This window comes from Schistocerca americana, chromosome 8 (assembly GCF_021461395.2).
Source record: "Schistocerca americana isolate TAMUIC-IGC-003095 chromosome 8, iqSchAmer2.1, whole genome shotgun sequence".
Classification (NCBI taxonomy): Eukaryota; Metazoa; Arthropoda; class Insecta; order Orthoptera; family Acrididae; genus Schistocerca; species Schistocerca americana.
In genome coordinates, this window is record NC_060126.1 from 384,470,979 (window position 1) to 384,487,299 (window position 16,321).

The 16,321-nt window shown below is 43.5% G+C and overlaps 1 protein-coding gene across 1 annotated transcript in view; it reads right to left on the reverse strand.

The window, feature by feature from the left end:
• Window positions 1–16,321, reverse strand: part of LOC124545877 (collagenase-like) — a 179,044-nt gene that overhangs the window by 139,621 nt on the left and 23,102 nt on the right. Inside the window, exon 3 of the mRNA XM_047124837.1 lies at window positions 1,156–1,203. Coding sequence (XP_046980793.1) covers window positions 1,156–1,203 — 48 coding nt within the window. The remainder of the gene's footprint in view (window positions 1–1,155; window positions 1,204–16,321) is intronic.

The following is a 16,321-nucleotide window of genomic DNA, read 5'->3' on the forward strand; positions in this document are numbered from 1 at the left end:
ATATAAGTCATGTAATTGGTAGGAGCATTTAGGATTAACGTAATTAGGCGACATTGGTCAAAGTCATTTCTTTGGAACTGAGATGGATTTGTGTCAAAACATCAACTAAATTAAATTCTGTTGTATTTAAATAAAAAACTACTGAGAGCATCTGAATTGGTTAGAAAATTGAAATGTAACTAGCGAAAATGTCAAGTGGCGTGTAAACATAGGTAGTTCTTGAAGTATTTTGTCAATAATAAGTGAAAGACTTATATCGCCACACTCCATAGGTGACTAGGAAACATTTATGTTGGTAGAAACATTTTCCGATCCATGTATCTTTTGCATATTATAAGAATAGTTAAAGCATTGTTAATATTTCATATTTGAGTATTCTCACATTTATAAAATGTTAAATGGTTAAAGTTCGATAAATGTGTTCGTTCTATAAATGCTAGTGCAACATGATACTTGTCATTTAAGTTAAGACAACAGTTTTAATTGTAAATTTATTAAATAACCCTTTATAACAAGGATTGTTCGGATTTGTATATAAAGGGGCAGCCATGTTGGCATAGAGAGGCAGTATTTTATTAGACTCCGTACAATAAGCATATATTGACTTAAGGAAGATGTAAGTGTTGTAAGCATGTCTGTACAATCATGAAATATCATAGAATAAACATTTCTGAAACTAAATGTATGTATTATTCTATCATGCCGTAACAAGCATGTTGCAGTCGACTACATAAGCCAGATGCAGTACCAATAAATGGATGAGTACACCCTACAAAATTATGACCTTTGTTAATAATAATAATTTCACACATGACACGCTCGAAATAAGAAAATAAATAAGTAAATATCATGACCAGAAAAAAGGCGGGTGATAGGTCTTCGGTCCAGACTGTACATTTACGTCTTATTCATTGAATGTTTCTCCGTCATAGTATCTAAGCAACTTTTCGTAAAGTTATAACAATAACTAAATAAACAAATGCGTGAATAGTGTGTAAAACTTCTTTCGAATGTTTCAAGATACAGCGTTCACCCTATCTGCCTGTGTCTATCATTCAAGGAATATCAATTAAATTTTGATTAAAATTATGCAAACGGTGATATTTTCATTGCAAACGAAATTTAGTTTGTTATAAAGATGCTTAAGATACTTACCTCGCACGCTAATCGACATTCGCCTACATTCCACAGGTTTGGTGAGATCTGAAAATGAAACGCCATTCGTTGAGTGTTCTACAGAAATCTTCCAAATGTAATTTAAGATCATCTTTCCAACTGTAGTTTGATATAATGACATCTGATATTCGCAGCCTGACAGAATACTACCAAAATTTGTAACATTTTTAGCCACTACGGAAATCTGACTACTATCACAAACAGCGACACTTTCGATTCATTATCACCAGCTTCGTTCACCGATGAGAAGCAGACTCTGAATGTTTGCATTTAAAGATGAATTAGTATAAAACACGTCATTTCTGAAGCTGGTTGTCTGAAATACACTACTGCCCATTAAAATTGCTACACCAAGAAGAAATGCAGATGACAAACGGGTATTCATTGGACAAATTTATTATACTAGAACTGACATGTGATTACATTTTGTCGGCCGTGGTGGCCAAGCGGTTCTAGGCGCTTCAGTCGGGCACAGCGCGACTGCTACGGTCGCAGTTTCGGATCCTGCCTCGGGCATGGATGTGTGTGATGTTCCTAGGTTAGTTAGGTGTAAGTAGTTCTAAGTTCTAGGGGACTGATGACCTCAGATGTTAAGTCCCATAGTGCTCAGAACCATATGAACGTTTTTTTGATTACATTTTCACGCAATTTGGATGCATAGATCCAGAGAAATCAGAATCCAGAACATCCACCTCTGGCCGTTTGATACTCCTGGGCACTGAGTCAAACACAGCTTGGATGGCGTGTACAGGTACAGCTGTCCATGCAGCTTCAACACGATACCACAGTTCATCAAGAGTAGTGACTGGCGTATTGTGACGAGACAGTTGCTCGGCCACCATTGACCAGACGTTTTCAATTGGTAAGAGATCTGTAGAATGTGCTGGCCATGGTAGCAGTCGAACATTTTCTGTATCCAGAGAGGCCCGTACAGGACCTGCAACATGCGGTCATGCATTATTCTGCTGAAATGTAGGGTTTCGCCGGGATCGAATGAAGGGTAGAGCCACGGGTCGTAACACATCTGAAATGTAACGTCCACTATTCAAAATCCCGTCAATGCGAACAAGAGGTGACCGAGACGTGTAACCAATGGCACCCCATACCATCACGCCGGGTGATACAGTACTACGGCGATGACGAATACACGCTTCCAATGTGTATTCACCGCGATCTCGCCAAACACGGATGCGTCCATCACGATGCTGTGAACAGAACCTGGATTCATCCGAAAAATTGACGTTTTGCCATTCGCGCACCCAGGTTCATCGTTGAGTACACCATCGCAGGCGCTCCTGTCTCTGATGCAGCGTCAAGGGTAACCGCAGCCAAGGTCTCCGAGCTGATAGTCCATTCTGCTGCAAACGTTGTCGAACTGTTAGTGCAGATGGTTGTTGTCTTGCAAATGTCCCCATCTATGGACTCAGGGATCGAGACGTAGATGTACGATTCGCTACAGCCATGTGGATAAGATGCCTGTCATCTCGACTGCTAGTGATACAAGGCAATTGGGACCCAGCACGGCGTTCCGTATTACCCTCCTGAACCCACCGATTCCATATTCTGCTAACAGTCATTGGATCTCGAACGACGCGAGCAGCAATGCCGCGATGCGATAAACCGCATTTGCGACAGGCTACAATCCGACCTTTATCGAAGTCGGAAACGTGATGGTACGCATTTCTCCTCCTTACACGTGGCATCACAACAACGTTTCACCAGGCAACGCCGGTCAACTGCTGGTTGTGCATGAGAAATCGGTTGGAAATGTTCTTCATGTTAGCACGTTGTAGGTGTCGCCACCGGCGCCAACCTTGTGTGAATGCTCTGTGAAGCTAATCATTTGCATATCAGAGCATCTTCTTCCTGTCGGTTAAATTTCGCGTCTGTAGCACGTCATCTTCGTGGTGTAGCAATTTTCATGGCCAGTAGTGTATATTATGTACTTACTACATTGTTGTTGTTGTGGTCTTCAGTCCTGAGACTGGTTTGATACAGCTCTCCATGCTACTCTATCCTGTGCAAGCTTCTTCATCTCCCAGTACACTGCAACCTACATCCTTCTGAATCTGCTTAGTGTATTCATCTCCTGGTCTCCCTCTACGATTTTTACCCTCCACGCTGCCCTCCAATGCCACTTGTGATCCCTTGATGACTCAGAACATGTTCTACCAACCGATCCCTCCTTCTTGTCAAGTTGTGCCACAAATTCCTCTGCTCCCCAATTCTATTCAGTACCTCCTCATTACTTATGTGATCTACCCATCTAATCTTCAGCATTCTTCTGTAGCACCACATTTCGAAAGCTTCTATTCTCTTATTGTCCAAACTATTTATCGTCCATGTTTCACTTCCATACATGGCTACACACCATACAAATACTTTCAGAAATGACTTCCTCACACTTCAATCTATACTCGATGTTGACAAATTCCTCTTCTTCAGAAACGCTTTTCTTGCCATTGCCAGTCTACATTTTATGTCCTCTCTACTTCGACCATCATCAATTATTTTGCTCCCCAAATAGCAAAACTCCTTTACTACTTTAAGTGTCTCATTTCCTAATCTAATTCCCTCAGCATCACCCGACTTAATTCGACTACATTCCATTATCCTCGTTTTGCTTTTGTTGATGTTCATCTTATATCCTCCTTTCAAGACCCTGTCCATTCCGTTCAACTGCTCTTCCAAGTTCTTACACATTACTTAATACATTACTGGCCATTAAAATTACAATCAAATGGTTCAAAAGGCTCTAAGTACTATGGGACTTAACATCTGAGGTCATCAGGTCTTTAGGCTTAGAACTATTTTAACCCAACTAACCTAAGGATATTACAAACATTCATGCCCGAGGCAAGATTCGAACCTGCGACAGTAGCAGCACCGCGGTTCCGGACTGAAGCGCCTAGAACCACTCGTACACAGCGGCCGGCTAAAATTACAATCCCAGAATGATTAGCAAATAACAGGACTTTACCCGCTCTGCATATCTGTGTTTCTATGAACTGAAGTCGCTGTACACGCAGACTTATCTCAAGAACTGCGACAGGAATTTTCATTCAGTTTTGACTAATAGTTACACTGGTTTACGAAGAAAATTTTTATATATAATTTATAAAATACATAGATGGAAAAAGGAATCGCAACAGCAAAAAATAATTAATGTAGAGTAATGAAATTTCGGGAATTCATTTCTCTAGGTAAATACAGGGTTATTACAAATGATTGAAGCGATTTCACAGCTCTACAATAACTTTATTATTTGAGATATTTTCACAATGCTTTGCACACACATACAAAAACTCAAAAAGTTTTTTTAGGCATTCACAAATGTTCGATATGTGCCCCTTTACTGATTCGGCAGACATCAAGCCGATAATCAAGTTCCTCCCACATTCGGCGCAGCATGTCCCCATCAATGAGTTCGAAAGCATCGTAGATGCGAGCTCGCACTTCTGGCACGTTTCTTGGTAGAGGAGGTTTAAACACTGAATCTTTCACATAACCCCACAGAAAGAAATCGCATGGGGTTAAGTCAGGAGAGCGTGGAGGCCATGACATGAATTGCTGATCATGATCTCCGCCACGACCGATCCATCGGTTTTCCAATCTCCTGTTTAAGAAATGCCGAACATCATGATGGAAGTGCGGTGGAGCACCATCCTGTTGAAAGATGAAGTCGGCGCTGTCGGTCTCCAGTTGTGCCATGAGCCAATTTTCCAGCATGTGCAGATACACGTGTCCTGTAACGTTTTTTTCACAGAAGAAAAAGGGGCCGTAAACTTTAAACCGTGAGATTGCACGAGACACGTTAACTTTTGGTGAATTGCGAATTTGCTGCACGAATGCGTGAGGATTCTCTACCGCCCGGATTCGCACATTGTGTCTGTTCACTTCACCATTAAGAAAAAATGTTGCTTCATCATTGTAAACAAGTTTTGCACTGAACGCATCCTCTTCCATGAGCTGTTGCAACCGCGCCGAAAATTCAAAGCGTTTGACTTTGTCATCGGGTGTCAGGGCTTGTAGAAATTGTAAACGGTAAGGCTTCTGCTTTAGCCTTTTCTGTAAGATTTTCCAAACCGTCGGCTGTGATACGTTTAGCTCCCTGCTTGCTTTATTCGTCGACTTCCGCGGGCTACGCGTGAAACTCGCTCGCACGCGTTCAACCGTTTCTTCGCTCACTGCAGGCCGACCCGTTGATTTCCCCTTACAGAGGCATCCAGAAGCTTTAAACTGCGCATACCATCGCCGAATGGAGTTAGCAGTTGGTGGATCTTTGTTGAACTTCGTCCTGAAGTGCCGTTGCACTGTTATGACTGACTGATGTGAGTGCATTTCTCGGCTCCTGTCGCCATTTTGTCTCACTGCGCTCTCGAGCGCTCTGGCGGCAGAAACCTGAATTGCGGCTTCAGCCGAACAAAACTTTATGAGTTTTTCTACGTATCTGTAGTGCGTCGTGACCAAATGTCAATGAATGGAGCTACAGTGAATTTATGAAATCGCTTCAATCATTTGTAATAGCCCTGTATTTAAGTGATTAACATTGCATGATCACAGATTAATGTAAGCGAGAGACAAACTATGGCAAATGTGAAATTCTGGTACACTAGTAGCCGATGTAACCGCCAGGATGTTGAATGCAAACACTCAGATGTGTGTGCATTGTCTTGTTCAGCTGCCTGATATCAGTTTGCTGGATGTAGTTCCACGCCTGTTACACTTGGTCGGTCAATACAGGGACGGTTAACGCTGGCTGTTGACGACGCTGGAGCTGTCTTCCGATGATGCCTCACACGTCACCACTAGGGACAGATCTGGTGACGGAGCAAGCCAAGGCAACATTTCGGCACTGTGTTGAGCATGCTGCGTCACAACAGCGGCATGTGCGCGAGCGTTGTCCTGTTGGAAAACACAGCCTGGAATGCTGACCATGAATGGGAACAGAACAGGACGAATTACTAGACTGACGAACCAATTTACAGTCACGTTGCGTGGGATAATCAGGAGAGTGTTCCTGGTGCGATATGAGTCCGCACCCCGGACCATAACTCCATGTGTACGAAAACCGTGTCTGTCACACAGGCAGGTTGATTGCAGGTCCTAAACTGGTCTCGTGCTAAACGACACGCGACCATTCCTGGCACCGAGGCAGAGCCAGCTTTCATCAGAAAACACAACAGACTTCCTCCCTGCCCTCCAATGAGCTATAGCTTGACATCTCTAAAGTCCCTAACGGTGGAGATCTTGGGTCAGTGGAATGGACTTTACAGGGCGTCTGGCTTGCAACTGTCATTGAAGTAACTAATTTGTGACAGTTCGTTGTGTCACTCTGGTGCTAACAGCTGCACAAATTGCTTATGCAGATGATGTTAGACGAGCCACAGCCATACGCCGAGCATTATGGTCTTCCCTCTCGGTAGTGTCACGTGGCCGTTCAGACCACGGTCTTCTTCCCACCTTACATTCTCATGAGCGTCGTTGCCAGCAATAATGTACAGAGGCTACATTCCTGCCAAGTACGAGGGTTGCTCCAAAAGAAATGCACACTATTTTTGTAAAAATACAGTTTTCCTTCTGAATGTGTGAAAGTTTTACAGTGTGTAGATACATCCTTCCCGCTTGTTTTCAAACTTAGCTCAACCTGTTCCCGTGAGTGGCGCCATCACAGCATGTCTTTAAGATGGCTGCTGCACTTGACGTTCGTCAGAAGCAACGTGCTCTCATAGGATTCCTGGGCTGTGAAAACGAGACAGTGGGAAACATCCACAAGAGGTTGAAAAAGGTGTATGGGGATGCTGCTGTCGATCGCAGTACAGTTAGTCGTTGGGCAAGCAGGTTACGTGATGAAAGCGGGCACGGCAATATTGAGGATTGTCCTCGCAGCGGCAGGCCTCGTACTGCACACGCTCTAGACAATGTGCAGAAAGTTTACGAATTGGTGACTGCTGACAGAGGCATCACAGTGAACGAATTGTCACGCTACGTTAGGATATGGGAAGGAAGTGTTTGCAGAATACTGAAAGTGTTGGCGCTAAAAAAGGTTTGTGCCAGGTGGGTTCCCAGTATGTTGACAGTGGCTCACAAAGAAACAAGAAAAACGGTATGCAGCGAACTTTTGGAACAGTACGAGAATGGTGGAGATGAATTTCTTGGAAGAACTGTGACAGGTGATGAAACGTGGCTCCATCATTTTTCACCAGAGACGAAGAGACAATCAATGGAGTGACATCATGCAAATTCACCCAAGAAAAAAAATCAAAACCACACCTTCTGCTGGAAAAGTTACGGCTACGGTGTTTTCCGATTCCGGAGGACTCTTGCTTGTGGAGATTATGGCAAGTGGAACCACCATAAATTCTGATGCATATGTGACGACACTGAAGAAACTTCAAGCTCGAGTGAGTCGTGTTTGACCACATCGGCAAAAGCAGGATGTTTTGCTGTTGCACGACAATTCACGTCAATATGTCAGTCAAAAAACCACGGAAGCGATCACAAAACTCAGATGGACAACACTGAAACACCCGTCTCACAGTCTTGACCTGGCTCCACGTGACTATCATCTCTTTGGCAGACTCTCTTCGTGGAACAAGGTTTGAAGGTGATGACTCTCTTGTGCACGCTGCCAAGCAGTGGCTCCAGCAGGTTGTTCCAGAATTTTACAGTGCGGGTATACAGGCTCTGGTTCCAAGACGGCGTAAGGCAGTTGAGAGGGATGGAAATTATGTGGAGAAATGAAAATATTGTTCCTAAAGGATCTATCTACACACTATAAAACTTCCAAACATGTAGAATAAAAGAAGGATTTTTAAAAAATAGTGTACATTTCTTCTGGAGTGACCCTCGCATTTCTGTAGTATCGCAGAAGGTACAGCCAGCTTCTCGTATCCATATTACATGACCTCGTTTAAACTCAGGTGTTGATAATGGCGTTTCTGTCACTCGAAAGGCGTTCTTGACCAATATCAGCTCGCCATTTTCAATCTCAAAGGTAACTAACTCTCACAACCGTTGCAGCGTCTATTTAGCTACTAGCACCACTCTTATTCTCTTATTCGACTGGCGTGAAATTTGAATAGACATCATCTCTCAGATGGAGAAACACGCCTATCAACTTTCGTTTATGTCGCGCAACTAATTCTTGGTGTGCTGTTTTTTACGTCAGTGCATTTCGTAAATATTATCTGAATTATGATGAATTAAATTTAAGTAGTGATAACGGTGCCATCTTCACCTACCGAACTCTAGACATCTGCAGTGGCTGGAAAACGCTGCAAGGATGATGCGATTCGCGATTGGCACAGCGAAGAAGTAGAGTTTGTGGCTGGAAATCGAAAGGTTGAGCTGTCAAATACTGACTGGGTCACTTTTTTTCACTCTGCCTTTTAACCTACTTAACCTAGTATCCACCTCTCAGTAATGTGGAGATACGCATTTCGAACCTGAAATGAGCAATCGTAATTCGCACTCTTAACTCATTGCAAATTCTTCTAACAGGCAGTGAGGTGGTCAGCTTTGAAACGGTAGTAAATACAACCAATAACGAAAATATAACCACCTCCTATCAGGGTATGATGTGATACTTACTGAACCGTTGCGCGATTGGCAGCTCGCTCCAAGTCTCATGGAACACGATCTTTGCCGTGAAGGGGGCGTGGCACCTTAACTGCGAGTGCCGTTGAGGCCGTGAGTGAAGCGGCACGGATGTCCCAGATCTGCCGGGCAACGGGCTGACTGTTTGTTCTGTCACCCGTGTGAGGTTCAGGTCACGTGCTCAGAAACGTAAGTTGACACGTTATTCCTTTGGCCGACAAGATTTTGAAACAGGGGTGGGGTCGTCGTCTTGCATTAATAGCGGCTCCAAGCTTTCCCACTGTTTGTCACCGCACAGCGGCTTTGGATGCTCGGCGAATTACTTTTAGCTCGTTGCTTTGACGCCAAGACCACGTGGCATTCGTAAAGACTGATCTTGCTCCCCGCTGTGAGCGTGACATTTGTGACTGGTTCGCTTCCTGCTTGTGTTTCTGTCTTGCTGTTTCTATATCGGACTCGGTTCAGCCTCCTGTTGTTGCATCCTGTTCCTGTATCTGCCCAGGCGACCTCAGAAGGTTGTTAATCGTATGAAAACATAATAACTTCAATTAGGTAATTGTCATACAGTTGTGATTGGTTGTGTGTTTTTAATTATTGCGGTTTTGTTAATTTTTATTATGTTCCTTGTGTCATTACTCGTGACGTTCAATTTTTTTCCCCCTGGTATGTTGTGCACTAAATTGCTAAGTGCCTTTCGTTAATTAGTTGTGTCTCGGATTCGGATATGGAAGGAGTTAAGGGATTACTAGACGACTGGCTGTAAGTAACAGCTTCAGTATTTAAGGTGAATTCCCTGCAATACGCATTTGCGTCCCACATAGCTAGCTCAGAAAAATTACACAGTGTTTAGGTTAGGAATTTTCTTTATTCTTGTTTGTAATTGCAATAATATGTTGGCTAAGAATGAGAGCATGTTATACTTTCTGTCTGATCACCTAAGAAGCGTGCGGTATTGCTGGAGTTTTGACGAATATTATTTCATTCTCTTCAATCGCTTTACAAATTACACTACATTCGGAGCTATATTGTTTCTCCGCTCGTCTCTTTTTACGTCTTAACTGCAACTGCTCACATCACTGCAGGTTAACTGGGCCAGCTGGCTAGCCACTGCTGTTCAAGTTAAATGCACCGGTATAGTTATTGTGCCGTATTGTAGCTCAGTCGACGTGCGGGTAACGCACAGCGTACAACGTATCCTTATTATCGTTGTGACTGTACTGAAGACAGCTGGGCTTCCACCCCACTTGAAACGAGATCCAATGAGATTCCAGCAAACGCGGAAGAATAATAGTGTAATGTTCACATCAGATTTATTTTTATGATAAACACAGTATAGCCATTGGATGTAACCAGAGTAACAATTCCATCAGGACATTTGAACCCTTGAAAAACTGCCCTAGTCAACTGCTGGCATTGCGTTTGTTAAGTGGAAACGAGAGGGAACAACCACAGAACAAGGTAATCCTCAAGTACTGCCCAAGCCGACTGCTGGTGATGTGACTATGGAGTGGGAACGCCAAGGAGCAACCACGGGAATACCAAGACAAGGCAGTCCTCAAGTGCTGTCGGACAGGAACCGTCGAACGCTGTGGAGGATGGTTGTAAAACATTACGTGAAATCAACGAAAGAATCACTCCTGAGTTCCAAAGTGATGATGTTTGGTTTCTGAGGCGCACAACTGCGCGGTCATCAGCGCCCGTACAAGGTCCCACTTTCTACACAATCCAATTTGTTCACAGTCCAATCTAGCCACAGCCACGAATGAGATGATGATGATGATGATGATGATATGATGAGGATAACAGAAACACCCAGTCCTCAGGCAGAGAGAATCCCCAACCCGGCCGGGAATCAGATCCGGCACGCCGTGATCCAGTGGCAATAACACTAGCCACTAGATCACGAGCTGCGGACTCAAGAGTTCCAAAGTGCTACCAGCGCTGATAGCTGTATGCAGGGAGTTAAAATAATGTCGTACAATGGTCGAAGAGCTACTCCTGGGCTATACAGGTTAGTCCATTGATAGTGACTGGGCCAAATAGCTCTCGAAATAAGCATCAAACGAAAAAACTACAAAGAACGAAACTCGTCTGGCTTGAAGGGGGAAACCAGATGGCGCTACGGTTGGCCCGCTAGATGGCGCTGCCATAGGTCAAATGAACATCAACTGCGTTTTTTAAAATAGGAACCCCCATTTTATATTACATATTCGTGAAGTATGTAAAGAAATATGAATGTTTTAGTTGGACCACCTTTTTCGCTTTGTGATAGATAGCTCTGTAATAGTCACAAACGTATAAGTACGTGGTATCACGTAACATTCCGCCAGTGTGGACGGTATTTGCTTCGTGATACATTACCCGTGTTAAAATGGACCGTTTACCAATTGTGTAAAAGGTCGATATCGTGTTCATGTATGGCTATTGTGATCAAAATGCCCAACGGGCGCGTGCTATGTATGCAGCTCGGTACCCTGGGCGACATCATCCAAATGTTCGGAATGTTCGCCGGATAGTTACGTTATTTAAGGAAACAGGAAGTGTTCAGCCACATGTGAAACGTCAACCACGACCTGCAACAAATGATGATGCCCAAGTAGGTGTTTTAGCTGCTGTCGTGGCTAATCCGCACATCAGCAGCAGACAAATTGCGCGAGAATCGGGAATCTCAAAAACGTCGGTGTTGAGAATGCTACATCAACATCGATTGCACCCCTACCAAAAATCCACGATGGCTGCGACAAGTGGAACATCTGCGACCTTGGTGGGTTAATGTATGGTGCGGCATTATGGGAGGAAGGATAATTGGCCCCCTGTTGTGTACATAGTTCCGCGTAGTTAGCGGGTACACAACTTTCGCAATAGAGCGCGCCCCGCTAAGCACAACAGCGCAGGCGCAGCGCTCGTCCATCTCCGCACTACGAGATGGCGCTGTCTTAGAGACGGACCAAATTCTGCTTCCGCCGATCCGCGTATTAATATGTAACGCAGCCAATGAGATTGCTGCTAACATAGAACCTTTTCTCCTCGCGGATCACACTCACGCAGTGATACCTGAACGCGTGAGGTATTATAACGAGTGTACAGACCTCCGAGTAGTCAGTCTGCATTAGTCTGCATTAGTCTGTAGTCAAGTTTCAGTATGCACCTAATAAGATTGCCATATTCCTGTACATAGCCATGAAGATAAATGAATAGACACTTTGTCAAGTATCAGAGATATGTGAGAATAAGATTAACGTAACAAGACCGAAGGAACTTCAGATTGTCAATTGTAAATAGCATCCAGAACCAAGTTAAGTTATTTTTATGCTTGTTATTATTTTAATAAATGTGTGTGAACACTAATCAAGTTCTGTTTAAAGTTGGTCACCGTCAATCTGCTACTTTAAGCGTGCAAGTGCATTTCTATCGTCTGACCTAACGGCAGAAGATAAACACGCCACGATAAGACCAAGAGACATATTGCTGACACTCGCCTACTTCGTTAGAGAGACAAGTCAAATAATCTGATGGTGTGTGTACCGGAGGTCTTACAGTACGCACACCACAGAGACCCATTTTATCGATGGCTATCTAAATGGTGCAATGTATGCTCATTTCCTATGTAATGTTCTACCGATGTTACTACAAGATGTTTCACTGCATGACAGAATGGCGATGTACTTCCTACATGATGGATGTCCGGCACATAACTCGCGTGCGGTTGAAGCGGTATTCAATAGCACATTTCATGACAGGTGGATTGGTCGTCGAAGCACCATACCATGGCCCGCACGTTCGCCGGATCTGAGGTCCCCGGATTTCTTTCTGAGGGGAAAGTTGAAGGATATTTGCTATCGTGATCCACCGACAAAGCCTGACAACATGCGTCAGCGGATTGTCAATGCATGTGCGAACATTACGGAAGGCGAACTACTCGCTGTTGAGAGGAATGTCGTTACACATATTGCCAAATGCATTGAGGTTGACGGACATTACTTTCAGCATTCATTGCATTAATGTGGTATTTACAGGTAATCACGCTGTAACAGCATGCGTCCTCAGAAATGATAAGTTCACAAAGGTACATGTATCACATTGGAACAACTGAAATAAAATGTTCAAACGTACCTAAGTTCTGTATTTTAATTTAAAAAACCTACCTGTTACCAACTGTTCGTCTAAAATTGTGAGCCATATGTTTGCGACTATTACAGCGCCATCTATCACTAAGCGAAAAAGTGGTCCAACTAAAACATTCATATTTCTTTACGTACTATACGAATATGTAATAAAAAATGGGGATTCCTATTAAAAAAACGCAGTTGATATCCGTTTGACCTATGGCAGCGCCAACTAGCGGGCCAACCATAGCGCCATCTGGTTTCCCCCTTCGAGCTAGACAAGTTTCGTTCTTTGTAGTTTTTTCGTTTGACGCTTATTTCGTGAGATATTTGTCCCAGTCACGATCAATGGACCACCCTGTATATTTCTGTACTGCATGCTAAGCGACGCATCAGGTGGTATAAAGAGCGACTCCAGTGAATGGTGGGTGACTGGAAATGAATGATCTCTAATGGAAAATCACGCGCACGCTGTGCCAGTTCGTTGCAAGGATTTCGGTTTGATGAATTCCTGGAGAACGTTACCTGCCATCGTATGTAGTGCCGAGATTAAAATACGGAGAAGTGTTTTGCAGTATGGGTGTACTTTTCCTGCTTAGTTGCGATCTCCATATGGCAGTTACAAAAACTGTACATGCGGAAGGATATGAAGAGATTTTACAGCGTTGTGTGATGCGTAGAACAGAGGTACAATTCGGAGACGACGACTGTAGTAGCATGATAGTGGACCCTGTCATAAGATGGAATCTGTGAGGAAATCATTTGTGGAGAATAATATTCTTAAAATGGATTGGCCTGCCGAGGGTCCCGATCTGAACCTAATGGAAAACGTACAAGATGAGTTAGAACGTCAAATTCGACCCAGACCTCGGTGCCCAACGTCACTACCTTCTGTGGTTTCGGCTCTTGAGGAATAATGGGCTGCCACTCTTCCAAAGACACCTGAACGAAAGTGTCCCTAGCAGAGTTGAAGCCGTCATAAAGGCCAAGTGTGGACACACCCCCTATTTATGTCCACTACATCTAGATCTGTATCTACGTGATTACTCTGCTATTCACAATAAAGTGCCTGGCAGAGGATTCAATGAACCATCTTCAAGCTGTCTCTCTACCATTCCACTCTCGAACGGCCGCGGGAAAAACGAGCACTTAAATTTTTCTGTGCGAGCCCGAATTTCTCTTACTTTATCGTGAAGATAATTTCTTCCTGTGTACGTGGGTGCAATCGGAGGAGAAAATTAGTGACTGAAATTTCCTGAGAATAGGTATCCGGATACTTTTGATCGCATCCGGTATTTTCATCTTGCTGCTGCTTTGTTCGTGGAAGACATATGCTCATTTGCGATTTTTTTTATATGTAACTGCATGCTAACTTTTAGAATAACAGAACAAGCTTAGGGTGACAATTTTAAATGTGTAATTGTCATATTTAAAACAACAACAAAAAAATCCTTTTGGTATGTATTTGCATCAGCTGCTGTTGTTCTGATGTTCTGAAATTGTATGATGCGCTAGATGTTTAGCCTTAGCGCATTTCCGTATATATGCGGAAGTAACATATGACTGTGTTCATTTATGTTTTGGTAGATTCCTGTTGTTTTGCCGGTTTTATTAGTTTGTATCTCTTTGCAATATATTTTTTACAGAAATAAATTTGCAAATTATGCTTGGTCTTTTAGTTTTAACGCCATCTGATGGTGGCTTATATAGCAGTGTTTCCACCGTTTTAGCTATTTTTCTCGTCTGTATGTTGTTTGCCATTCACCCTTGTATGGTTGTTTCCCTGGTTTCTTTGCAATTAATCACGGCATTTTGCAGTCAAATCTAATGAATTAATTTAAATAAAAACAAAAAATTCTTCCGTGGGCTTATGTAGACCCGCTGGTCAGCTCGCCATCTAGTGTGTGCAGTTGTTAATGTTAATGTTTGTAGGCAATATTTCTTTCAAATGTGAATCGACGTTGTTCTTGTTCGCTTCGTACTAGTAGCTTAAAACAGCGATTTTGTACGGGCTACACTTACAGTTTTTAAAATCATTTCATCAATTTTGTCACTTGGTTCAAAATGGCTCTGATCACTATGGGACTTAACATCTGTGGTCATCAGTACCCTAGAACTTAGAACTACTTAAACCTAACTAACCTAAGGACATCACACACATCCATGCCCGAGGCAGGATTCGAACCTGCGCCCGTAGCGGTCACGCGGTTCCAGACTGAAGCGCCTAGAACCGCACGGCCACACCGGCCGGCTTTGTTACTTGGTACGTATCATTTGTACAACTTACTTTGTAATGTGTGACATAAGTTTGTGTACCATATCTTGATCTGAATATCCACGAGCTTAAATAAAGACGTTCAGTTAACATATGTTGGCTGTTATTAGTGACCTCTCAGGATTGGTTATAATTTTCATATATTCATCTGTTCGATTTTGTTATCGTAGCGAGATTTACACATGCCAGTTATTCTGGTGATCATGTTGACACTTGATTTGCGATATTCCGCTCCATTTTGCCAGCATACACTAAGGTGCCAGAAGTCATGGGATAACGGCATGCGCTCGTACAGATAACGGTACGATCACGTACACAAGGTATCAAAGAGCGGTTCATTGGCGGAGTTGTCATTTCTACTCAGGTAATTCACGTGAAAATGTTTCGGACGTGATTACAGCCCCACAACGGAAATTAACAGGCTTTGAACGCAGAATGGTAGTTGGAGATAGACGCATGGAACATTTCATTTCCGAAATCGTTAGTGAATTCAATATTCCGCGATCCACAGTGTCAAGATAGTGCCGATAATAGCAAATTACACTCATTACCTCTCACCACGGGCAACGCAGTGGCCGACGGCCCTCGCTTAACAATGGAGAGCAGCGGCGTCTGCGCAGAGTTGTCAGTGCTAACAGACAGGCAACACTGCGTGAAATAATCGCAGAAATCACTGTGGGACGCACGACGAACGCACCCGTTAGGACAGTGTGGAGAAATCTGCCGATAATAGGGTACGGCGGCAGATGGCCCAGAGTCCCATTTCAGTTGGCGAGTTCATGGTAGGCTTGGAGAGTGGCGCAGGGCCCACGAAGCCATGTCAACAAGCCTCTGTGCAGGTTAGTGGTGGCTCCACAACGGTGTGATCTCTGTTTACATGGAACGTACTGAGTCCTCTGGTTCAACTAAACCGATCACTGACTGAAAAACGGTTATGTTTGGCTACTTGGAAATAATTTGCAGCCATTCATGGACTTCAATTTTCACAAACAATTTTTACGGATGACAGTGCACCGTGCGATTGGTTTGAAGAACATTATGGGCCATGGACAAGAAGAGAATAGAAGCTTTCGAAATGTGGTGCTACAGAAGAATGCTGAAGATAAGGTGGGTAGATCATATAACGAATGAGGAAGTATTGAATAGGATTGGGGAGAAGAGAAGT